Source organism: Pangasianodon hypophthalmus, chromosome 3, assembly GCF_027358585.1.
Source record: "Pangasianodon hypophthalmus isolate fPanHyp1 chromosome 3, fPanHyp1.pri, whole genome shotgun sequence".
Taxonomy (NCBI): domain Eukaryota; kingdom Metazoa; phylum Chordata; class Actinopteri; order Siluriformes; family Pangasiidae; genus Pangasianodon; species Pangasianodon hypophthalmus.
In genome coordinates this window covers 15,383,353-15,410,990 of record NC_069712.1, presented here as the reverse complement: position 1 = coordinate 15,410,990, position 27,638 = coordinate 15,383,353, and the positions used below count along the sequence as shown (strand labels likewise).

At 39.5% G+C, this 27,638-nt stretch overlaps 1 protein-coding gene across 9 annotated transcripts; it reads right to left on the bottom strand.

The window, feature by feature from the left end:
- Positions 1–63: 63 nt before the first annotated feature.
- ldb1a (LIM domain binding 1a) lies at positions 64–25,326 on the bottom strand. Of its 9 annotated transcripts, none has more exons than XM_026941657.3 (12): positions 25,198–25,326; positions 22,834–22,934; positions 7,751–7,853; positions 7,583–7,627; positions 6,286–6,361; positions 6,063–6,165; positions 5,732–5,904; positions 4,288–4,410; positions 3,705–3,788; positions 3,351–3,474; positions 3,110–3,252; positions 64–2,450 (listed from the first exon to the last, which is right to left on the bottom strand). In XM_026941657.3, the coding sequence occupies exons 2-12, from the start codon at positions 22,859–22,861 to the stop codon at positions 2,220–2,222; spliced, it is 1,233 nt and encodes a 410-aa protein (XP_026797458.1). In that variant the 5' UTR covers positions 22,862–22,934; positions 25,198–25,326; the 3' UTR covers positions 64–2,219. The 9 variants fall into 9 exon arrangements, with proteins under 9 accessions (XP_026797458.1, XP_026797478.1, XP_026797498.1 ...); XM_026941677.3 differs by having other exon boundaries at positions 64–1,725; positions 3,104–3,252; positions 6,063–6,168; positions 25,198–25,325; XM_026941697.3 differs by having other exon boundaries at positions 64–1,725; positions 6,063–6,168; positions 25,198–25,325.
- Between the last annotated feature and the right edge of the window lie 2,312 nt (positions 25,327–27,638).

Sequence of the window (27,638 nt, the reverse complement as noted above, 5' to 3'; positions counted from 1 at the left end):
TAGGAGTGAAGCTGGAAGATGTATATAATCACATGGCTACTTACACAAAGACAAAACACAGAATTACATGAAAATTGGTTTTATTATACCATACATGAATCAATAGCAGACAATAGAAAAAAATAGATTTATCAAACAGCCACTATCAAAGGGGCTCAACAGGAACACGAAAAGGGTTTAACCCTTTGCTGTTAATTTGGTGAAAAGCCCCAAAAGCAACACAGGACATTTGGAAGGTATCTGAACAAGAATTTTACTGGAGGTTTGAGAATTGAGCAGAATACTTGGCTGAATTAGTATAACTCTTTCCCCATATAGTACACAGAACCAAAATGCAGAATGCCCTCTGGTGTTTTAATCTACTATATCTAGGGGATTAAAAGCTAAAGGACTGATTTTTCTTTTCAGACAACTTTTAATGCTTTTGTTTAGACAAAATGAAATGATGAGGTGATGAGAAATAGAAAAGGGCAGCGCCATCATTCTCTATTGAAAATGACAGAAAACTGACATTGTAATGTAATGTATACACACATGATGCAATGGCAAGAAAAAAAAATAAATACATTGTACACTGAAAAACTTGAAGCTAATCCCAGAAATAAATGATGCCTATGACTAATATCTCTAAAAACACTGACTACAATGCATGTTTTTTTTTTTGTTTTTTTTTTTGCTTTTTTACATTAAAATGCAAGTCCTTAGAGATGTTCTAAAGACGAGTAAATACAATTACACTTATACAGACCTTAGCTACAGTCTTAAATATACAAGCACAAATACACAAACAAAATTATGAAAAGTATTCTTCATAGAATCAAATACACAATAGTTGAGTTGAATTATCTTGCTCTTAGCTCCTTGGTCTGTAGCATATAAAAAAAACAAAACAAAACCAAACCATTCTTGGGAGACTAAAATAAACACGTACTCTATTGTTGAGGAAAAGAGGTGCTTTGCTTATGCATTTGAAACCACATGGTTAGTGTACCATGAAGCCTTTAATAGGTATTGAGTTGACTACTTTCCTGTACAGATTAAAAATCTCTTTCATGAGAACATCAACTCAAATTAATGAGTATGTGTACCATACACATGGAGGTAAAGCCCTCCAAATATGATTACATAAAAAGGGGAGATCCTGTAAATAATTAGCTTCTCTCGCTGTAAGCCTTATGCCTGGAACATGCAGATTCCAGACATACATGCCATGAAACCTTTAGTACACATTTAACAGGACCTCAGCTTTGTACCGCAAAGTAATAACTTTAATAATACAAATTATCATCATATATAAATCTACCATTCTCCAGTTACATATTTAATCAAATTCCACTTATTAATAATAGGGAAGAATAAAAAGAAACAAAAATGTACTATAATTTTCTTTTAAGAAAAATAGATCAAAAATAGAGTGGCAACAGTGCAAAGGATATTCAGGGTATTTCTTACTTGCTCATAATTTTTCCCTTACAAATTGTTAGAAAAATAAAAAACAACAACTCAAAAACAAATGAGAAAAACAAACACCTCTTTGGAGCCTGGCTTCATGGTCCACTTCTGCTTATGACCATACTGAGCATGACCACAACTCCAGTACCATCGAGGCTTTCACTTATTTGCTTATTTTATTAATTTATTTCTTTATTAAGAGATTTTACGTAGTGGTTCTCAACTCCGGTCCTCAAGCTCCGGAACTGTACAGGTTTTTGTTCCAACCAGGTCCTACAAAACAAATAATTTAGCGTTGGTTTTGAATCTGAGGTGCACATAATAGTTATCATTAGATGATTCAATAAAAGACCCCTTCCATGTGAAGTGAGCACAACAGAAACCGCCATGCATAGTTAAGCACAGCACCCACTGAGACCCGAGGTTGGAACAAGAACCCACAGACATGACTGCCTTCACTAACTCTGCTGAGGCTCAGAGAACTCAAACGGACCAAACACTGAATTTCTCTCAGGCACAAATGCACAGTGAGCTCCTTTAAAAGAAATAATTCAATTATGAAATTTAACTGTATCAAATTTCAATCCTACAGTATGCGGCGAATCACAATTTCACAAGTTGAAAAACATAGTCTGGCCAGTGAGGACTCCTCAGAGCAGAACACTGTGACAGGAAGGCTGGCTTTACTACAACGCAAGTGCCATTCTGAACAAAAGCAGGCATTTGATATTGCCCTTTCCCTATCTATGCACAGTGAGTATTGTAGTCTACGGGGCTGACTGGGAGCTGGGGTTGTCGCTCTTGCTCTCCTGGCTGGAGGGAGCTTTGTTGTTCCACGGGCTGTTGTTGCCCAAAGCTGGGGAGTTGCTGAAACTGTCCTCATCATCGATGCCATTGGCCGCATCAAACTGCGTATTCTCCAGTCGCGTGATCAGCCGCTCATCCTCGTCCCCGAACTCCCCTCCCATCAGAGTGGGCTCACCCACCACCATCACGTCCTGCAGGGGACAGCAAGGGGTGCAAACATTATCCCCGTAACACGGGGGAGGGTGTTTCAGGGGGTGGAGGAGTAGCTCGGTAGCTTCTGGCACCGTCCATTCCCCATTCCAACTTCAGAGGTCATTAAGACCTCAGAGCTCAAGCCATGTGCGCCCACTGTAATCAAGAACGGCAGCACAGTTCGGCAGCCACAGAAACTCTAAGCACCAATTGCTGCCAATAAAAAGAACTTGGAATCCAACACGAAGTTTACTAATTGGGAACCATATTCTACTGTGGCCTTAAAATGTAGCCCTGTGTAGCCCTGTCTTTGAGAGAAAAGATCAGCGGTGGGCGTCCCTGATCCTTTAGTGCGGCATGGGTTCATTCCACCTCGGGTCTCCTTTACTGGCTGTTTCAGGAGCTCAAATCACAAAACAGGCTCTGACCAAATAACTGAGAAAATAGCAAAGAAAACCCACAGACCTGAGGCCCTGAAGGACCAGGGACTGCCCAGCATTGGATCATGTCCACTTGTCTCTATATTGGGTCTGTCTTTTCTTTGAACTCTTTCTGTTTTACTTTCATGCAAAGCTCTCAGGCCCACCACCCATGCACTCATTGTCTAATTACCCAAACGTTTGTATAAGGGGAATCAAAATGAGATGCTTACAGGTACCTGGCTGGAGAGCGCAAAGCTGCTGGCTGGACTTTTCTTCTTGCTGTTGCTGTTGTTGTTGGTGCCCCCACCAGTGCTCACGGTGCTGCCACCAGACATCTTCCGTTTCCGTCGCTTATTTGGCGCTTGTCTTGCCGGCTCAGCTGCAGGGACAATGACATTCATGTTACAGCCATGAGCGGAAGAGCAACATTCAAATATTAAACCACAAAGAAGGCAGAGCTTTCCTCAGCCCATTTACCTGGTGGGGCAACCATCCTTTGCCATTTCTGAAATAAGCACGTCTTTAAGCAATCTCGAGGACTGAGGCTGTATGTCTTGTGTCTGGACATTAACTCCTGCATGGGTTCCAGGATTACACACAGCTGAAGAAGACAGATGAACAATCACATTAATCAGCATTCAATGCACAGGGCATCTTTATCACAGCTTTATATCTACACAGTGAACCTAGCAGGGCAATATAAAGGCTAAATAAATGCATTTAATTAAACCTGACGATAATAACCACACCAAAGTGTATCAGGATGTTATTATATCACAATATTGATATCATATTGTCATACCGCACAGCTGTACTCCGGTGCATACTTACTCGGAGGTAGTTTAACGTTGAATTGGACAACCCACATCTTGTGATGTTTTTTGAGAGCTGGTCAAGCATCTGAGGGTCTTGTGCCTGTAAAGAGGTTTTGATTTAGGTTTATTTTACAATGGATATTAGTACTGGTAAAAATCACATACAAGTGTTACTCTGAGTAACAATTTCTTGTCTTGATTAATTTGGTTTAAAAAAAAAAAAAAAACAACTGCTTGAATAGCCAGGAAACTGGAAACTGGAGTGCAAACACTGGAGTAAAATTATCAGACATGGCAAGGTGCTAATGATGTGTTATGAGTAATGAGTCATTTTGTAGAAAATAATATTGAGAGAAAAAGTCAAAATAAAAATTAAAAATCGAAATTCTAACATTCATATAGCACCATCACCTGGACAATCTTGGTAAATTCAATTTAAATGGATAATAATGACAAATTATGATATTTGCCTGCATTTGGGTTTCAAAAGAAATATAAAAAAAATCCCAATACAAAACAGAATTCTGGTGATTCTGGACACATTGCAAAAAACCCTTTACTTGATTAAAGATGTAATGATATGAACATTAGACACTCACATGCATGGCCAATATGCTGCGTGGCACGACTTCCCGGTGCTGTCTGATGCTGAAGTGCCACGTCTTTATGCGCATCATATCGTCAAACATGAATTCCAGATACAACCTGCCTTCTACACAAACCTGAGGATATGACAGCATTTTTAATGAACAGTGAACACAAAGGTAAATTAAGCATCCAAACCTCACTTACTCTAGCTGAAGAACATACATACACAGCAGAGAGGTACATGCAACACTATTAACGGAAAGATAATACCCATAGCAAAATGACCTTATCATCACCGTTTTAGCATTACATGTAAAAACTGTAGTTTCACTGGTGGTTTAGATAACAAAAAAAATGACTTGTGGACATCGTGACCCATGGGCCCCATCACACACTGTAAAGAACTCAGACTCCACAAATTTCTTTATTCCACAGTGCTGTTGAATTGTCAAATCTGATTGATCAGAAGGTGTTGATAAATATTCAGTTACTGCACAGCTCTGTTAGTAGCGCATGCTGTAATTCAAATCACAAATTTATATTAATGTGACTCTCCACATAAACTAAGCCTAATAAATTGCTTTAAAAAAAAAAGTGTTAGATTAAAGAGGAAAGGGGATAGTACTTCCGGTAAGGAGACTTTTATTTAATATTTATGGAAGGGGTCTCCAGTGTCACCGCTTTGTAACAGTAGTTTTTTTATTAGTAGTTATTAACTTCAAGATATTGAAAGAAAAAAAAAACATGTCTGGTGAGGGAATGACTGTTTATAGCTGTTTACATATTGCACGTCCCACCATGTTCCTTACTTAAAACTCTTGGAATGATGTTTACTTTGTAAGGAGTGAACTGAGCTAATATTTTAAAAATCCACTTTAAAGGGGAAGTTCACCTTATTTCACATTTGAGCAGTTCTAAGTATGTATTCTGTGATTTCTAGTCACCTCAGACAGTTTTTATGTTAATACATGCAGATTTAAGATTTTTTTCTTTTCTTTTTCTATACCAATGATAGTTTTGCAAAATAAATTATAATCAGATGAATTTACGACTCTAAGTATGCTAATTGAGTTTTCGATATCAATTTCCTCAAAACGTAATTTTAAAAAATGATTCCATCTATTCTCTTCTTCAAAGTACGTAGTTTTGGGGTGCTGGAGGTGGGACAAACAGCTCCAGTTTTGTGATTGGTTTCAAAAAGGAAACTGTGTCAGCGGAACACGCTCAAAGCTGATTTTGTTTTGGTTACAGTAGCTGATTATCTCACCCAGTAATAGCAACATGAGGTGCACTGTTGTAGGCTGTGGAAATGCTCCATTGACAGCACAGATCAGTGTTCATTTCTACACACTGATAGACAGCCCTGTAAAGTGCTGTATGTTTTGGCCTAAAGGCTGAGAGGACAACCCTAAAAGTCTTTGCAAATGTTCAACAAAACTTTAAAGAATGGTTTACCTGTGTAAACATGGGCTTGCCATTCTGTGTGACCATGGTGCACTGATCACAGTCAAGGGACACAAAGTTGCTGTGGAAAGACTCCTTGGGATGCTTTAGTACATAGAAGAGTTCAGTAGCTCCCCCCTCAAAGATACTTCTGAAGTAGCGAGGAATCAACGTCCGGCCAATGGCTTTGAACACAAAAAAGGTTTAGGGTTAATACAACAGACATGACATGACTCATCACCCTTGAGACATTTATACACTTTCATAATGTATAAAATAATTACCAGATGAACAGCCTGAAATTTCACATAATATACAGGTTTTAAATTTGAAGGCATCTTACTATATCGTTTAGGGCCGTCTTCCAAACAGAATGTGATTGTTAACATGGCATCATCTTCGAAAAATTCTGTAGTGAAGGCATCCCACCACAGATTATCACAATCCTGCTGGGGGATAAAAAGAAACAAAAATCACACTCACTCATGTTTTAGGGGAAAACATTTATTCACACTAGACGTCAACTATTGTAGTCCATACGTTAGCAAGAAAGCAGACTTTCTTACCTCTGTCCAGTTCTGCAGTCGTTTATTGAGTTCAAATATTCTGTAGTCTGTTTGGTTTCCATACGGTGTATGCCTCCTGTAACAAGACATGGAAATAATTGGACGTACAGCAATATGACTAAAGAGGTATATCAAATAGATCATGTCAGTGTGTGCAATATTACTATGTACACATAACAACAGGAGTGCACGAATCAGAAGCCTAGGTGCATGAGACAAACAGATTACATGTCCGGGCTTTTTGTTTGTTTATTCATAATTGTCCCATGGACAAGCAGGTTCAATAAGCTGCTGATATAGCGGACACCAGCAAGTGTTTCTCCCATCCACAATCCACAGAATTAAAAAAAAAAAAAAAAAAACACTTGATCATCTTTCAAAAAACATTTAAATGCAAATCCCCAATCCTGCTAAACTGCACACTTCAACTGAGGATACATTCTGACCATCAGCAGGAACTTTTACTATGTTAATAAACTGGCTTGTACAAATGACAAACTTGTTTTTTCATTTTTTTTTTTTTAACAACGAATGAGTAATGGGCAACAATGTGGAAACTTTGACAAAGCTGAACTGAATTTAGAACAGTGCAATGCACAATTATCATAAAAAAAAAAAAAAAAAACCTCTGCATGCCAACAAAAATAAAAACACAGCCAGATTCCAATAATGTTTTATGTGTGTGATACGAGAAGAGACAACCACAGCTCACAGCCAAGGGCTTGCAACATCAGAGATAATATCAGGAGGAGAGGATAAGGATTATGCCTACACAGATATATCATCTCCCTGGGAATTCAAATATTTGCTCATTTTTGTCAAGACTATCTGCACTAATCTACTAGCTTGTAATATCTTAGGCAGTCTAATTAATTAGATTTCTGGACAACCAAAACACAGGACTGGGTATACACATTTGTCCAGAGTACCAGCTAATTAATTTTTGTCCTCCCCTATATTATGTATGTAAATCACTCTGAATATATTATGTGAGAAAATTTGCCACGGTGCTTCACTTTTCCTATTTTTAAATCCTAAAAACATATAACAGTAATTTGGAGTAAATGTTATTTTTCTTGGTGAAGAACTCTAAGAACAGTCAGTATCACTGCATATGTGGGCAGGTGAAGGCCAAAGAGTTTTGTTTTAGACATTATTACAGTAATAACAGGCTATTAAATTTATTTATATTATAAGGTCTATTGAAGATGCCTGTGTTTTGGTTTAAAAGGCACCAATATCAAACCAATATCACACAAGTCTACAAGCCTAGTGATTGAATAACACACACACTCACCCTATTCCAGGTTCCATGTACGAAGGGGTGTACATAGGTGTTGGGCTGCAATTTAAGGCACATCATGAAAACCCTAATTAGACAAGAATCCACAACAACTACAGACATTTTAATTTGTACAACTATTGTATGTTTAAAAAAAAATGTGGCCACAGGAGTGTGTCTTACCCCACATCTCTGTCCAGCATAGTGCCTGGGTGAAATGGGGGGAAGGCACTACCGTTGGGAGGCTCCTTTGGGGAGTACAGCTTGAATGACTTGGACGAACAGCCTACAAGAGAAAGAGAAAATCCAGCTTGAATGAATAATGTGCTTCTGAAGTGAGGTGTAATTTAATATGCACTGAATCTTCTTTTTCTTAAAGACAAAGACAATTTTATTTATGATTTGCATATAAAGGGTACGTTGAGCCAACACCAGATAAGTATTTAGACTTCTAGCAATTATAGTTTCAGAATAGTTTGTCAGCAAGTGTGAAATACTGAATTCAGCTGAAACGTACAATCCCCCTTTTCCTGCATTCACAAACACAGTACCATGTGACCACATGACATTGGGTTGATCTGCTGCTTACTCTACGCACAGCCCATCCCCCACTTATTTTGTTACTGTTAACTCCTACGTGTCTAGCGGTGCCATTTTGCCACAAACCTCAGGCACAAACCCTTTACACACAAATAAATTAATAAATAAATTTAACAAAAAAATAAATAAATAAATTTTAAAAAAAAAAACCTTGAGACATAGACTTACACTGATGGGGAAAAAAAACAAGATCCAGACTTTTGCTCTTGCGGTTAAGCATTTTAGTCAAAGATTGAACTAATAATCTTAATGAAGAGAAAGACTAAGTTCAAAACTTGACCATATCAAGTGACTCATTTCTCTGTTCCAATTACGTTCACAAATCAGTCACTGTATCTATAGAAAGTCATTAGTCATGCAGATGTAATCTACATCCTATGCGAGCTCTCTCAGCAACACCTTCCCTGTATAGACATGGATGAGTTTGTGAAATATTACATGCAGTGGTTTGTTTTGCACCTTCTTCGAGTTAAAATGTGAGCGGGTGACGTAAGGAAGCAGAGGCATGCTTTACCCATCCCCCATGTTCCTTGCTAAACACATGCAAACATCAACCACATAATCCCTCTCTCTCATTTTAACTACACCCACAGGCTCTCGGCTTTTCTAAGCTACACCACCTATTGGATCTTAAAGGTCTTGTGGGCTTTTAGGAAATATAGTCACTCAACTATAAAAGCTGAACAATTGCTGACCTTACTGACCCGCTAACCACATAAGACACAGCAAAACTCAGCAGGCTTCAGATATGACACAATGAAGAATATACCTGTATATATACATATATATCTCAGCAATAACCACAATTGTGGCAAAAATCTATAAGAAATAAAAGGCCTGGTTATCCACAAACTATACACTTCTCTTGTGCAGACGATGCGATATCCTGCACAAAACAGAAGCAAGGACGTGCCATTCAAATACAAGTTTATTTTTCCCTAGCAAATCACAATGACGTCAAACTGCTCCCAGACTAGCTTTCTGCAACTTTGAGTAAAAAAAAAAGTACCTTGTCCAGGCATCCTTACTGAACTTAAAGGTGATATTGCAACATCCAAGTGTTTATAGACTTGTAACAATCATTTTCCGGCCCTCAAAAAGCCAGACCACAGCTGCTCTTTGCCTGTGTACCTTACCGCATGAGGCATGTACAGTTTCAAAAGAGGGAGGTGGGTTTGATTGGAGAGAATGTCAAAATGTTTTATTGCAATTGTTATTCACACTGCATGCACCAGAGGGCAAAACAATTAAAACTGCTCCTTTAAGTTATCCAAGTGAAGTGAGAACCAGCAGAACAACCAGCTTCTTCCCAAACTTCAGCTTACATACCATACAACTTTGGCAAAGATGGATAACTGGTTTGTATTTTATAGAGGCAGATGGACTGCTGTGCTGAATATAGACTGTTGATTAATCAGCTGGCAAACAACACAAAGCAAGATTCTCAGTGTGTTGTGTGAAGCATCACCAAATGATTAAGCTCTTTAAATAACATAGTCTGATAGAGCTGTAGTTTTTATTCATTATAGTTACACACTTAACTGCCTGGTTATTAAAATGAAATGTAGAAAGAAATGAGGTACAGTTCATACAAACCATTTTAAACCTACATTCTAAACACACAAATGCATTTAGTTTTCAAAAAAAAATTAAACAAAGTACAAAGAAAAACTTGAAATGAAGGCAACCTTAATAAAAGTAGGAAACGTTCAGTTAATAGAAATTTAATTTAAATCCCCATTTTAACACAAATGTTATTAGTTTGGGTTTTGTGGGTGATAACTTCCAAGAGAAAAAGCTGATATTATTATTATTACTATTATTATTATCTACCCATTCATTCTCTGTACTGCTTCTCCTACACAGGGCGAGGTGGCACAAGGCGAGGGACACCCTGGACAGGGTGCCAACCCATCACAGGGCACAATCGCGCACACACTCACACACCCATTCACACACTATGGACAATCTGGAAGAGCCAATCAGCATACAATGCATGTCTTTGGACCAGGGGAGGAAACCCACTAAGCGCAGGGAGAACATGCAAGCTCAGTGCACACAGGGCGGACGCGGAAATTGAACCCCCAACCCCAGAGATCCAAGGCAACAGTGCTAACCAAAGACACCATGTCTGCAATAATAAGAATAATAATAATAATGTGTCAGTACATATTTATTTAATATATCTAATATTTGAAAAAAAGCTGGTCTCAGGCTGCCAAAAAAAAAAAAAAAACTTGATACTTCAATACACTTTCACTTTTGTTTTTTATTCTACTGTAAATGTACAGCAGCTGTGAGTTGTTGGAGCAAAGAAATCTAAGCTAAAGAATCAATGTACATTATCACACTGCACGAGATTTTACACTGCATAACATCCAAACTGCATAAGATTTACACTGCACAGGATCCACACTGCATACGATTTACACTGCATAAGATTTACATTGTACGGGATCCACATTGCACAGGATTTTACACTGCACGAGATCCACACTGCATAAGATTTACATTGTACGGGATCCACATTGCACAGGATTTTACACTGCACGAGATTTACACTGCACGAGATCCACACTGCATAAGATTTACATTGTACGGGATCCACATTGCACAGGATTTTACACTGCACGAGATTTACACTACACGAGATCCACACTGCATAAGATTTACATTGTACGGGATCCACTCTGCACGGGATGTCACACTGCATAAGATCCACACTGCATAAGATTTACATTGTACGGGATCCACTCTGCACGGGATGTCACACTGCATAAGATTTACACTACACAGAATTTTACATTGCATGGGCTCCACACTGCATGGGATGGTCACAATGTGCAGGCTGCAGGATGTAGTGGGAAACCGGCTGTACCAGGGAGTCCATGTAGGATTAAATGTCTTATGCTTTAATGCATTGTCATGAAGATTTGTTTTCATACCCAAAACACAGGTCCACAACCCTGGTGTTTTCCCTGCTCTTACACCTTACACCTTCAGCTAATGTGTGTGTGTGTGTGCTGGAGCTCGGAAAACACTGCAGTGTGCAGACTGGGGGTTACTCCAGCACCAGGATTAGAAACTGTGGACTAGAAAACAGTTTCAATCTCAGCCTTGAAGCAAAGCTAAGCATGTGTCTCTCATCCTTTATGTGGACTGGATTACTTCTTGCCTGCTCTTTGCCTATGTATGTTAGTCCTTCAATGAGAGAAAAAAACGTATTTCTTGTGAATTATCAACAAACTACTCCAAACTGGACAAAACCGTCTGAAACAGCACTGTCTGAGAACAGGCCTGGCTAGGAGTACTCTGATGGTTAGCCTAGCAACATTGCACTTCAGGCGGTCTTTTACAGCTCAACTTAGCTCCTATTCAGGAAACAAACAAACAACAGCCAGTTTTACCTGTCTGTCTACATTAATTTCTAAACACTGCTTGCCAAAATACAGTTATTCAGTAGCACGCAGGTCGCAAGTGCTCACGCCGGTTAGCACAGTTAGCCTAGCTGGGCCGTGCTTACCTGTGCAGAGAGAAGAATGCACTCCTGCTCCGATCTCAGCTCCGATCTCAGCGCAACTTTACCCTTTTAAAAGCCCATGGTGGCATGCAATATTACATCCAATTTTAGTGACTGAATCTATGGTCTTCTTTACAACTAAAAACACAAACACAAATGCGAAGCAAAGCCCAAGACAGTGCGCTCGCCCGGCCCTTTGTTCCCTGCACAGGGTAATGAACAATAGCATAGAGCGCTCGCGCTCTCTCTCTCTCCTGCTCCTTCTCTACCTCTCTCACTCTCTCTTCCTCTTTCACCCCGCCACACCGCCTCCTACTCCTCTGTGCATCATCACCCCCTTTGCATTCCCTGCAAGCCTAAATCCACCCCTCCCCCCCAGCAGCCGGACCTCACACCGCCCTCCCTCTGCAACAGTTCTGCTCCATCTGCAGCATGCGTTTACTACTTTACAGTCTGCATGCATGGACGAGCCCTGACTTGCTTTTCATTTGCTAAATGGGTTAAAATCCTGAAATCTTTGATGTGTCAATCCTACACCTACATCCCACAAGCCATTTCCCTCATAAACAGTTAACTGACTTCTAGGTCCTTCTTAGTGTATTATCTCTCTGTGGATACAATTTTTTGTGCAATATGTAAATTCATTCTTTACTATACTACCTGTACACATATCCTTAATGCTTCTGCAATTGCCTTCACCTTGCCCATAGCTGAATTATATCATATCTGTACATATATCTATTCCATTTAAGCCTATTGTGTCTACTGTACAGTGTTTATATATTCTCTCATATTATTATTATTTGTAAGTTTTATTATTATATGTCTTGCTGTCTTACTGGTATGTGTGTTCTGGAAGCTTCATACCAAGTCAAATTCCTTGTGTGTGTGTGTGTGTGTGTGTGAGCACACTTGGCAATAAAGGCTCATTCTGATTCTGATTCTGATACACTATCCATATTACGCATACAAGCAACAACGACAGGTAAAACATGACTGAGCCCAGATCTGACTGGACTATTTTTATAAACTCCTACTGGAACACAGTAAATCCTGGGATTCTCTTCAGATCCATGAAGGTACTGCAGGGAGTCAGTGTCTATAGTATTACTATTTTAAATACAACATTTAAAATTGTATAGGTTAAACATTTAAAGCACAGACATCTACTACTACTGTGCTGTTCTAATGGACACTAACACTAGACATGCCATGGCAATTTCTTAACATTGCACAGTTTGCATGTTATTCTGCTTTGCCCCTTATGTTTTCCAGTGTATGTCTTCATGCTCTAAGGAACAATGTATTGCTGTCTCTTTTAGTTGAATGTTGGGTAGGTGTCATATTGTCTTCAGGTTGTGAATACTGTATGTCTGCAAAACCCATAAATGTATGGCTTGTGTATCCTGCAGAATCATAGCTTTGAGTGCATAGAAGTAAAACGGACAGTTATAAAATATAACTTTGAGCTGTTGTTTGATGAGCAGCCCAGATCTGATTTGTTTTTATTATTAATATAAACTCCTATTTGAACACTATAAATAGGTTTTTCTTGGGATCTGTGATGATAATGCATGGAGTCCATGTCCAGATGGTCAAATAATACCGTTTTGAAAATGCAATGCCAAAACTTCCATAAGTTAAAACATTTAAACAGTTTTGTTATTGTATGGCATGAATGGATGCTTTAACATTGTATGTGCCACTTTCTTAACTTGCACATACCAAACTGCACATGTCACTTTCTACACTGCCCATGTTATTCTACTTTGCCCGATAATTTTTACATTGCATGCCTTCATTCATTCATTCGTTCGTTCATTCATTCATTCGTTCATTCGTTTATTCGATAATTTTTACATTGCATGCCTTCATTCATTCATTCGTTCGTTCATTCATTCATTCGTTCATTCGTTCATTCATCTTCAGAAACTGCTTTATCCTGGTCAGGGTCAAGGTGAATCCAGGACCAATCCCGGCAACACTGGACGCAAGGTGAGAATTCATCCTGGATGAGACGTTAGACCATCGCAGGGCAATATTCACACACACATTCACACACTCATTCACACCTACAAGCAATTTAGTATAGCCTGCCCACCTGCATGTTTTTGGACAGTGGGAAGAAAATGGAGAAACCTCTCACAAATACAAGTAACCCAAAGTCAGGATCAAACCCAGTACTTAGAACTTGTGGGATGGCAATACTATCCACTGTGTCACCATACTGCCCATGCATGTCTTCTTGCTGTATGGAAAAATGTATTGCTGTCTCCTGTGGTTGAATGTTGTATAGATGTCGTATTGTCTTTGGGTTGTAAGGTGCTGGGTTACTGATCAGAAGGTCAGGAGTTCAAGCTGCAGCACCGCCAAGCTGCCACAGTTGAGCTTGAGGATAGCCCTTAACCCTCTCTGCTCCAGGGGGTCTCGTATCATGGCTGACCCTGTGCTCTGACCCCAACTTCCTAGCAATCAAGGATATGCGAGGAAGAGAATTTCACTGTGCTGTAATGTATAACTGACAAAGTCTTCTTCTAAATATGTCTGCATTGCTGTATGTCACGAGGAACCACGTGCAATTAAGAATTTCATTGTACTTTCTGTGCAGATAATATAATAAACATAATAAATAGCTTGTTTGATTTTGAGGTTAGGATAAGTTCGAATAAGTTGTCAAACAGTTTGCAGAGCTGACTATGAAGGCAAAAAATGTCTTGCTTCTGTGAAAGTGGGTTTTTAGGAGATACTGTTCTCCTAGGGGAATAGCATGCAACTGTGCCTTTCCATCACTATTCTAACAAAAACATAGCATCTGTACAGTTTATGTGAAGTTAAAAAAAAGATTGCACCGTACTGAGTTGGAAACCCCCTGCATTACAGTATTACTACTGTATAAACAATGTATTAAAAGTTATGCCTGTGTCCATGTGGGTTTCCTCCTGTTTTTCCAGTTTACGACCCACCTCCCAAAAACATTCTGATAGATAGACTGCTTATGCTAAATTGCCCCTAGGTGTTGAATGAGTGTGTGAATGTGTGTGTGTGTTCGTGTGTGTGTGCATGCTGCCCTGCACAGTCCACTCATGTCCCATCCAGGGTGTGTTCCTGCCTCACACCCAGTGTACCCAGGTTAAGCTCCAGATCCACTGGGACCCTGACTGAGATAAAGCAGTTATGAAGATGAGTGAATGAAATGTATCATCACAAACTAAGAATCCATGAGCTGCACAAATGTGATCTGCCAAAACGTTTTAAGACCCTAAATGTGCAGAGCATACTCTACTTTACTGATAAATTATGTCGTACCTTGGTTTAGCTTTATAATAGAGGTTAATAGACCTAAATACATAAAAAGTTCATATACAACTCCACCAGCAGCATGAGCTACCATGTCATCAGAATGGCATCCATAAGCGCTAGTCTTGTGTCTACCTACTTTCCCTCTAATGGTGTACTTGTAGCAACAAGACGAGTCATCATGTAAATCCAGAGTGACTGAAGATCACCTGTGGGTTTGCATGATGGTTAATGAACTGCTGGAAATACCTGCAGTCTACATACTCAGTATTACAACAGCACCATCTATTGGCAACCCATTTCTAAAGACTAAAATCTTTTAGTTCTTATGGATCATACCAGATTTTTCACATGTGATTATGTGAATCATATGTGGAAAAGTATTTGATGGTGTATTTCAACATGTTAAGCTCTGAAAGTGCACATGTGAACTCAAGTAAACGTGACATCATGCAAATACAGTATGTGATCACTTGGAAAAAGAATTATTCATGTGAGAAAGTCACATCTGAAAAATTAAACAATGTGCCCTACATGTGGAAAAATGAACATGGGAAAATTAAATTGTGTGGGAAATCACATGTGAAAAATAAAACTGCATACCCAACATACAGTACTGCTCAAAAGTCTTAGGCACCCTTTTTTTTTTTTTGTACGAACTTTGTTATAGATTTTTATTTTATGACCTCTACATCACTGATTCAGTACAAAAACATTTTAGATTTCCAAACATTAGTTTTCCAGCACAAAATTAAATGCTATAGAAACATGTTTGTATGTCAGTAAAGAAAGCAGCATATTACATAAGAGACACTTTTCAGACAAAAAAAACATAATGAAGGCTGCTGGGTTTTGCTGCAAAAATAAGAAGCAAGTGTGACAGTAAAATTCTTCAGAAGAACTGTGGCTGGTTCTGCAAGACGCTCAGTAAAACTTACAGCTAATTTCCTTATAAAACTGCACACATTGTACATGAGACTACTATTTAAAAAAAAAAAAAAAAAAGTGAAGGATCGTCACACCAAATATTGACTTTGTTTCATTTATTACTGTTTACTGCTCTTTATAGTATTTTTTTTAATGTAGAAACATTTAGTTTCATTATTTTTGAATGCATCTTTACTCTACAGCATTTCTTTGCATGTGCCTAAGACTTTTGCACTGTACTGTATATAAAAATTACAGTGTGAAAATGAATGAATCATGTGTAAACATCACATGTGAAAATAAACCATGTAAAAATCACACATGAAATAAATGAACTGTGGAAAATTCGCATGTGAAATTTAATGAATCACATGTAAAATGAAAAACATGCACTGCATGTGAAAAGTGAACTAAAACCACATATAAATTTCACCTATGAATCATGTGATTATTCACATGTATAGATTGTGAGCATGTGACTTCAGTAAGGGTGCAGACATCATTAGTTTCAGTACATGCATTTCTTTGGTTTGTAGCTTGTGATTTAAAACTGCATTCAATAATATTTAAAACTATTTTGTTGACATCAGCTTTGTCTCAATGCCACTATACACAAACATTTATTGGGAAAACTAATTCCAAGCAGATGCCTTGAGGGTTCAAAGAATTTTCCACATGGAAATATACACAACTTTTTTTCTGTATTTCTCCTTATTAATAACTACAGTTTGTAAGAATTATACGTATATCTATTATGTTTGTGTATATCTAGCATTTAGAGCTGAAATGTATGCTTCCAGGTCTCTCTCAGAATTCTCTTAAAAAAAAAAAAAAAAAACCCTCCAGAACACAATACCTGAGACTGGTGCGCTGAATCGGACACATACCTGTGCTTGCAAAATATCATCTAAAATTGTTATTGTAAATTGCCTTTTCAAGGTCAAACCATTTCTGCTATCACAGAGGCACGAAAGAGCTAACTCCTGTTTATTTAACAGTCAGTGAAAGTTTTAACAGCAATCAATTTTCACATGCACTAATACTGTCCATAATGTGCAGTAATTCTCTTCTGTTTGAATCCACTGCTGTGAATAAGAGATGTCACTGCAGGGAAACACTATACACCACTCAGTCTTGGCTCAGTCATTGCTGACAAAATGTGTTTCCCCCTCTCAGCTTCAGGGGCTCTTTAATATGTCGTATCTCCCAGCACCCAGACACAGAAGTAGCTCTACACTGTACATTCACCCTGACTGCTTACAGCTACACACCTGGCAGAGTGTGATAGTACTCCGGAGACAGACACTAGATGTGACAGCCATATTAACTACACTAGATGAGTGATCGCAGTACAAATCACCGCCTAAAGGCCCAAAACACTACAGTCAGGGCAACAACACTTTCAAAAAACTGCATTAAACATTGGGAAATGAATGCACTAATGTGAATGTAGATTTCAACATCTGTTCAGGAGTGCCACTGTTTTGGTTTGTGGACGATGAACATATTGTGCTTATATTCACCATCTAAATTATATTCAGGAGTTAAATTGGGAATGAGAATGTGTTGGAACTGTACTTTTTTCAAGAAAAGAACAGGAACAATACCATTCAATTTATGTTATTTTATGGAGTTCTCAACATTAACTACATCTGACCAGTATTTAGGGTGGCTGGTATAAGGGCTAAGCACCCCTGTCTTTCAAAGATAAAAAGACACTAATATATGATTTCATTTTTGGCATCCACATCACATTATTTCCTGTTAAACAATGTCTTAAAATGTATTACTTTAGATTTTTGTGGAACCAAGTGTAACAGCACCACCGATGCTCATAAGAAAAGTAGAGTCTGAACAGAATACACAGGTATGAGGACAGTGCTGGGGCTGATTTCTTTGTAGCCCAGACAGTAGATTCATGCAGCCTATCAATGAGTTATTATGTCATGTGATTACACAGAAAAAACAACCACGAGATTTGATCTCCATTTGAGTTGATATTTTTCAGTCACTAACACATCCATAACATGTCATAAGCAGTGACTGAGAAGGCGTGTGTGATATACAGATGCTGGTGTAATAAATGCAAATGAGGTGGATTTTTACCTTTACCACCCTATTTCTCTAAAAATGCCAAAGTGATAAAATTAACTAACTACTTATATATATTCAAAATAGGCATCAGAAAGGCTTCTGAAATAACCGTGCCACAATATTCTGACCTGTAAACTTACACAGTGCCCCCATGTGGACAAAAAGCAAGACTAAATTCCAGATTAACCTAATTTGTCATGTACAGCAATAAAGAAAAAAAAAACAGTTCTAACAATATTAGAGGGAAAAGTCAGACAAATTTTTATGTAACATAAAAAAAATGATAGATAATCTTAACAGGAATAGGTAGCTCATTTCTCTGCCACATGAACACTGTATATACTCTACGAATCATTAGAGCCACACCTTACAAGCATTCAATAAAACCTTTATAAAACTTTTACTAATTTTAATTTATCTAATATTGTGACTAAGTTTGAGTACGCACTTGGGTATTCTCTTAACTGAACCCATCCAATGTACCATTTACTGTTTTTACTGTGGCTATAGAGCACTGGAGTAAGCTGAAAAACTACTTTACAGAACTGCTGAGGCAGGCTCTCATCTCATTTAGATGAGCAGCCGATCCGCCCCAGACTGACCTAGCTTCAGAGATGTCTCTCTATTACATTAAACTATAATTCAGTGCAGAAGATGAGATCTGCTGTGGTTCACTGCCGGTTCAAACTGTTTTCTCCTGACCTTTACATCATATGCACTCCACGTCTGACATACTTTCCTGTTTCTCAGTTAGAGCTCAAATATTGCTTAATCATTTTAAAAGTATTATTATATTCATGTCACTGCTTCTGCTGCGGTATAAAATTAAGACATCAGACCTTACTGCTGTAAATTACCTAATCTGGTTCTAGCCAGTCTGTCACAGTTTTGTGCTCTTATACAACTCCGGGCTCATATAGCATTCTGGTGAGAAAGCAAAGATATCAAACACAAGCTCATCCTCCTAGCTATATTTAACAAATATTTTGTTTGTTCACAATGTGTCCGGTGTGGAAAAGTTCAACACTTTATAGCTTCTAAAATGTGTTAAACAGTACGCACAAGGAAGAGAAATACTTAACTAGATGACAGACAAAAATCAATGTGGAGTTTGAAATACTATGCAAAATAGGTGGAATGGCAGTTGTAATAATTCTGTCTAATAGCCTTGTGTAAATTCAAACCATTATGTGGTATTTGTCAAAGCCTGACAACAGTATGTGGTCAGAGTGAAAGTGAGAAAGACAGACAGAGAGAGAGTGAGGGAGGGAGTGAAAGAGACTAAGAGAGAGCATATGGAAAAGGGATGCATCTAAAGTTTTAAGGAGCTGTAAGCTCCTACTGGGGAGTGCAGTGTGTCAGGTAAGTTTAAATAGAGGGGAGCTGTTGTGACAAGACTCACTGTGTCTTCTGTGGCAAAGGCAGCACAGCACTGAGTCATGGAAACGCAACAAGATAAAATGTTCACGGTGCAGGATCTACTGACATGGAAATTAAGGTGGAATTAGCAAACGGATGCTTGTCTCCTGCTTCCTCCAACCCTGAATGTCTCTCAAACATCCACCACTTGCAGTACTTTCAAAACAAATGCACTTACATGTTTACCCCAGCACTTTTTGTCATTGCATTCCGTATTATCCTATTTTCATTCATACATTCATCTTCAGTAAGCACTTTATCCTGATCAGGGTCTCGGTGGACCTGGAGCCAGGGTGAGAGGCATGGACACACATGAATGGGATGCCATTCCATCACAGTGCACCATGCACACAGTCATTCACATCCAGCGCAATTTAGCATAGCTAATCCACCTACTGTCATGTTTATGGGAAGTGGGAGGAAACCCATGTGCAGAACATGCACAGCAACCCCACACAGACAATAATCTGAGTTCAGGATCAACAAGGAACCCTGAAGCTGTGAGGTGGCGATGCTACCTGCTGCACCACGGCGTCACCCTTGTCTTATTTTGTCGTTCATTTGATCTCAAGGATTTGAAGGTTGCCATTAGGGGAAATAATTACACTGGACAGTTGAACACTTGTTTCCCTCTTTTGTACTATCACAGCACTGATCCACATGGTCCTAGAGTGTACGTCTGGCACATTCCTGCTTTTTCTTGCATTCGAGTTCATTATGAGTTCCATGCAGCCATAAGCTCACAAAACATACGGGTGCTGACTTTCAGGCCAGGAAGCCATTTTGTTTGAGCTCAACCTAACGAGACAGATCTGTGTGGTTTGGGATGGGTAGAGATGAGTTGTTGTTTGCGCACATACAAACACACACACACACGCACAGTCCAACAGGGAAACTGAATCGGGACAGCCTTATTCAGCTCGACAGGCAGAACACCCTGCCCTAACTCTTGGCTCCTAGCAGCAGCCATTGTGAAATATGAAACAGCTCTGGCTTTGTGAGCTTGCCATTTTAGCTCTGATTTTCCTCTAATCAAGAGGCCCATGTGACTTTCTGCATGAAGTAGCAGAGCTCCTGCTGATTTGGAGTGCTTGTATATAAGAAGCAGAATGGAGCAGCAGCTTACGCTTTGCATGAGTGTGTGACAGAGCAGAGAGGGAACAGCATCATTACTATCCCTCTATTTTTGCTGTGTTGTCTCTATAAAGCTTATTATCGCCTTAACACGAAAGACTAGTCCAAGCCTTCGTATCAAATTGCAAAGTGAAAATGGTTGAATTTGGGGATGCAACTGGGATTCCATCATATGACTAATGTTGTCCAAATAAACTTAGTAATGCACCATAAAAGGCAGGACACGCAAGTCGCAATCTCTACAGGTATGCAGAAGGATGGGGGACCTCTGAGGTCCAGGGTACGTGCACTCCCACCAAGCCCACATAAGCACAGGAATGTAAACAAACACGACTTCAAAAAGAACCATGTGTTAGGAGGAGGGGCTTCAACTGTGACTTGGGAAAAGAAAAGGAGATAGCATTGTCTTCATAGCCGAGGTGAATATCACAATCAGGTTTTATGGAGTGCCGCTGGCTTTTATGGAGCAATGCAGGGAGAGCCCACACAAAAGCAGCCCATTTCAACATGAAACAACTGTCTCTCTCACTCTTTCTTCCCCTGCCTCACTCTGTCTCACCCCCTCTTTCTACCCCTTCTCCCTCCTCCCGCCGCTAAAAAAGAGAACAATCAGAAAGGACACACGGCTGTGGAAATTTCCATGACCACACTCATAAAAAATGCACCCTTGTGAACCTAATCTACTTGATTTTAAACAAATGTTATGTGCGAAATGTTGGCTTTTTTTAATCCATTGAGCTGCCAGTAAGACGTTCATGCCTGGGTCTTATACAAAGATAAGGATCTCAGTAGGGAGCAAGCGAAGAAACTGTTTGCATTATGCTGATGTCACTGCATCCGTCTAAACTTGCCTCGATGCCACACTTTATGAACACGTTACTGATCTTTATCACATTTAAAACAGCAGGAGAGAAACCTCATGTGCCTTGTGACTGTGGTTTCAACAGAGCTGCTCATTTTCTGGTTATCACTGATCTGAGGTACAGTCTGACTCCTATAGTTCAAACGTGGTCTTGTCCAAACGTGGTCTTGTTTGATATTGCAGTTACATCATTGCGGCTTTACTAAGACTCTGTCATCACCTAACAGACTATTACATTTCACAGGACTGTGAAGTTAGTTCATTAATATCAGTCAAGACCGACTGGGTCATTTTCATATCTAAAGTGCGTCCTGAACCTCTCCTGAACAACCAGAGTCCGTGGCGTAATCTCTTCAATTCAGTTACAACTCCCCCGCGTTTTCACTGTTGATCCACTGCCATGGCTCTCACAGCTGGATTACGAACAGCACTGGAGAAAAGGGCACTTCTTCTAGGATGTGTACCAAAGCTCTTAACAGCCTAACAAAACAAGATCCTGGCTCTACCTTATATCCTCTCAATGCCTCCCCTCGGTGCACAGATAACGTATAGCCTTATGAAATTTAATATTCCCATTAATCTGATAAGATGTTCTATATTGAATCTGCTGGCTTGTAGATCCCCCACATGGATTCTGGCTATTAAATCTAAAAGCCTTCAGATCTCTGACCAGGTATAATTTTTGCCATGTCAAGGCATCTTTCAGTTTGATTCACACACTCAGCAGCCTTATTAGTTACTATTATTAGCACACTCAGTGTCTAAAACTCTTCACTAGAAATACAACTTACAACCCTAAGAAAAAAGCAAAGAACTATATACTCAATATAATATTTAATATTGAAGTGTTTGCTTAAGAAGCCTGAGCATTTACTCATCATACAAGAGAAAAGAACAATAAAAGCTTAACCTCTGCAGGTGACTAAGCATCACATTTTAACAGGATCCCATTAGCAAATAAAGGGATGATTTTCAACCTGTCTAAGTAAGTCAATTTTTAGTGGAGTTCACTGGCAGCCCCAGAGACCATGGTCTATTACTCACTGCTTATTACAAACAACCGTAAGATCTGTGAGAACAGGTTGACATCACATGAAAAAGTGTGTACTCAGCACACAGATATAAACCAGTCAGAGAGGCTATTCAGGTTACAGCAACATTCTTTCTCTGCGCAGGAGGTCAGTACTTTGAGATTGCATATTAGGTACCATGCGTAACTGCTGGAACACTGACGTGGAGCCTCTGATCAACCTCTCACTGAGTCCCAAACAGACCACGGTACAAGCCATGGGACCCATAAAACTACTGCGTTGAAGAGTAACAATAGAAAGACGTGACACATGGAGCTCCACAAGAAAAGCAGTGCAGTCAGCGTGCAACACTTGGCTGAATAAGTCAAGTTGAAGTGCTTACCTGGGCAAGCGCAACCTCCAACAGACATCTTCTCACATGTTTGGCTCTGCTTGGAACAGAAAGCTGCTGTTGAGTCCACGCACTGCTAGCATGGGCTTCCTCTGAGGAGCAGAAACAGATGCCAAGGGGAGGGCAGTGAGGAGGAGGAGTGCTTAAGGGAATAAAATGTAGAAACAGGAGCTCGACTAGAAGCAGGAAGCAGGAATTGTGCTCCTGTTCAACTCTCGGTTGCATATTAACATGCAAATTGAAATACTTGTGGGTGGGGAAAAATATGAGAGAGAGGAAGTGTGAGAGACAGTGACAAGACAGAAGGTGTACAGAGAAGGAGAAAGAGAAAGTGAAGGAGTATAAAAGTAGCAAGTGAGACAGATTTTATTGCATGTTAGCCATGAAATGCAGCTCTTTTATTCCTGTGGATGTATTGGCAGCTTTTACCTTGCGCTATGTGTGAGATAAACAGAGTCAGGCAGAGCCCAGAGGCACAGAGTCATTATCGCCTAGTGGAGCTGTGGTGTATATACACACACATACGCATACACACACACACACACAGCCTACTTTCTTGTGACTCCCTAGGGTCTGCTGAACAACTCACCCAGACATTGAGACACACACTCCATCCCCTGCTTTGCAGATCTCCCCCGTCCTCTTCACATAGCCCTTCGTCCATATGCGTCTTCTAAATTACACTCACCTCTCCATCCTTTTTATTTGTCATATTATTTATCATTTCCCCCTTTCTTTCATTTTTCATTTCTCTCCCTCTGTTTCTGCTCCAAGCCCTCATTTATTTTTGCTGACAGGAGAACGGTGGTGTTAATGGCTACAGACAGCATCGATTAAAAATGCAAAGCCCACCTGGAGTGCAGGGACACACGAGAGTCCAAGGAGCCTAGCAGACACAAGCTAATGAGCAGTGCAAGGATATTTCCATTCTAATGGGGAAAAAGTCCAATTCAAGAATCCATAAAGCAAACAAATAACACACTATTCATAATTTCAAAAGGCTTCAGCTGTTGTTGCTAACTAGTTTTCGAATAAATAAAAACCTTCCTCAGTTGCTTGCTCATTTTCAATCCTGCCTTTCTTAGTTCAGAGCTTTACTGTCTCTCTTTATTCTTGAGGACAGATGTCAGCCCTCTGATCAATTCCCTCTGTTCTCCTTGACTTTCCCCCACATGCCTTTTAAAGTCTCTCTCCTCTATCGGCTGTGTTCCAGTCCCCAAACTATCACATACATATACTGCTGAGTCCTTCACACAGCCTGTCAAGTTCGCTGACTGCTGCCTCCGGAGCTTTAGAAACCTCAGGAGTGAGGAAGAGAAGGCATGAAAGACTGAGTTACAGCCTCTTGATCTCAGAAATCTCAATCCCAGGGAATAGGGACCTCTTTAAAAGAGAATCGTGTTGGTCCTTGTTGCCTGTCATTTAAAATCAATACACTGTCAGAGAGACAACACTCAGAAGACACTAGTGCATTCCCGTTTACTTATTGCATTTATATGAATGACAAGGCAACTAAAGGTGAATTTTTGTACAAATTGTAAGACACATTGTTCTAGCTTTGGGGAGAACTCCAAAGCCCAGAAGAGTTCATTAACTCACCTCAACAGCATCTAGTGACTCTATGTAATAAATTAATTTCAAGACTAAGAGGGAATGATTTGCCCAAATGGTGAACCGCATACAAAGAGACATGCTGTATCACAAAGTACTTTTACGCTAAAAGGATCTCTGTGCTGCTGCAGCGATTTTGTGGGAAATGGCTTTTTGTTTTCCAAGCCAAAGCTTTGAAGCACTAAGCCTCAGGAAATGCACTTCACCACAATCAGGTCCTCCTGCACTTCCTCCCTCCTTCTCACACACACACACGCGCACATATATATATATATATATATATATATATATATATATATATATATATATATATATATATATATATATATATATATATATATATATATATATATATATATGTATGTGTATATATATATACACATACATCTACACACATGCCACAGCTCCACTGAAAACAAAGATGGTCCCCCTACCTTCTAAACCTCGCTCTGTATTAGGGTGTTGCATAGCAGTGTGAGTGCATGGCGAAAGAGTAGACATTTACCTGCATGCAGGAGCATGAACTCACCTTACACACACACACACACACACACACACACACACACACCAATGGTCCCACAGTGACCACCTGAGAATCAGGCAGAAATACATTACTTAGATTTAACCTTAACTGACACAGAAGGCACAGCATACAGTCATCACTGTCACCAAGCTCACAGATGATGACAATGACATTGTTTTCATTAATCAATTTACATAATTTATCAGCCCTGGGTTCCTTACCACGTTCTCTTTCTTCAAGAGCTGCGATGTTTGTGGCAGACCAAGCACTGAGTGCCTACGATCTGAAGCTGGGTCAATTAGCCTTTAAACAAAGAAAGGACTGACAGAGAGAGAGAGGGAGAGAGAGGGGTGATGTGGTGGAGAGCGAGAAGAGGAGGCGGGAGAGTGCTCACAGATCCACTGGAAAAAAAAAATATGACGCAGATCCAGAGCAACTTCTCCAGCCTGTCGTACCCAGAGAGGGCACTGTCGCCATGGCAACGGCAGAGCAGTGATTGCTCGTAGGGGGCACACAAGGCACAGCATTATTCTGTCTCTCACTCGCTGGAAACACGCAGCCAGGAAAGCATACATGCAGGCAGACGGGCGCCTCACATTCAATTAACTTCAACCAGCCTTGAGCGTTAGAGTCCAGCCACTTGTGACCTACGCCAAGAAGAGATTGATCATTAAGGCACTCCACAGACCAGGCTGAAACGTAACTGTCAAAAATGAGCACTGTTGCCCTCACAGTCATAACTGAACCAGTAAGAGAGTCAGCCTGCTGTCCAGAGTCTGCTGCCCAGATCAGATGAAATTGTTTTTGTATTCCCCTCAGTAGATACGCATGCCCTAAAATACTGAATACTGACCCAGTTAATGACTGCCAGTGTCAACACCTGGTGTCTGTTCTTGGCATGCAACAGTGCAAAATGCAACAGTCTCTTATAAGTGCTCTAGTCTTAATAATTTAATTATTAATAGAGCATTGTGTTCTGACTGGACAGTTTCCTTACTCAAACACTATTTCACTATGTCAGCAATAACTATAGTGCAGTACAGTAATGGCTCTACAACACCTGAGGCTTCACTCATGCAGTCAGTGGTCATTACACACTGCACTTTACTTTAGTCTGCTGTAGTCTGCCTAGAACAATGGGAAGATTACAGGGATTAACAGGAACAAATTATCCAGAATCCAAACTATTACACATAAACTATAAACATATCTATATCAACAGTCCTTACATAAGCAGATACCAAACTTCCAAAATTACCAATCTTCCAAAGTCATATCAGTAATCGATGGCATCAAGACTTGGTATTAATGCCACTTTTTTATTTTTCATATATCATTTAAAGAGTAGGATCTGTGTTTACCAAAACAAATGAGTCAGACTGTGAAGTCAGACAGGGGAAGGAGGGTGGAAAAAAAGTGCTCAATGATTTTCCCCATTTTAATTCTACATGCTTCAACATCCTTCATGAAGCTCTAATGATGAGAGCGAGCTCGCGGCACAAAGGAAGGTGACCCACTTTACTGTCACCTCTTTCAGCTTCCAGACACCATGGATAATGTTCTGGCCCAAATTAAACTGCCTTCTCTGTGTACATGTGCACATGTGCGTACACAAGCCTGTGTCTGTGTGTGTGTGTGTGTGTTTGTGTGTCTGGCTTGGTGGTTTGTTGGCAGAAACATGCTCAAAATGATGCAGTGCAGCTGTAGTGACTTCAGCCTACTCTAGTAATTAGCCTCAATGGCAATGCAGCCCATCTGGAGGAGAAAGGATTTATATCTGATCATCCTCCAGTGCCAGCACAGACACCACCTACTGAATAAAAAAATCAAATTAATCAGTTAATTAAAACAGAATTTTTGTATCATTTCATTAGCATTATTACATAACCAATAATCGTATATATAAATACAGATGAGTGATATGGCAGTATATATTATGAAACATCATGAACTTTTGGGAAGCTTGGTTATTAAGTTCCTGATATAACCCAAGCTCCAGGCACATTGCAAAAAAGTGATCATCATCCCAGTATGACACTATATATGACACCCAGTATGGCTGTGTGACCCTAGGTTTTTACAAATGAAATAATGCAGTGCAAACCTACATAAGAACATTATATAAATATGAAATTAGCTATGTTAATTGCAAAAGTTTACATCCCCCACACCTTACGGTGACAGGAGAAAAATGCACTTTGAATTTATAATTTATCTTTAAAAAAATCTGCAGAATCTTTTTTTAAAGAACCAAAAAAGGATGTTACAGTAGGCTTTTTTTTCATAGTTCATTTGAAGCAGTATATGAAATCTAGCAGTTCTAACAGATATTTAAAGAAACCGGGCAATCAGCCAGAGACGTCCGGAAACAATATTACAATGTAAATATTACAATAGAGAGGTGGAAATTACAATGGAAACCAGTTCACTGGATACAAAAGAGATATGGGGTAATTATAACGGCAAATGGTGGGTTTGCCTATGTATTTAGAGAACATTTATATCACATCCAGAAAGTGAGATGCAACCCTTTAAAATGTAATCATTTTCCCCAATATTAATATTTTAATTATTATTTTAATATGCACTATTTGACCATTGTAATAATGAAGGGACACTTGTGACTTGTGATGCACTGAGTTTCAGATGTTGCCCTCAGGCT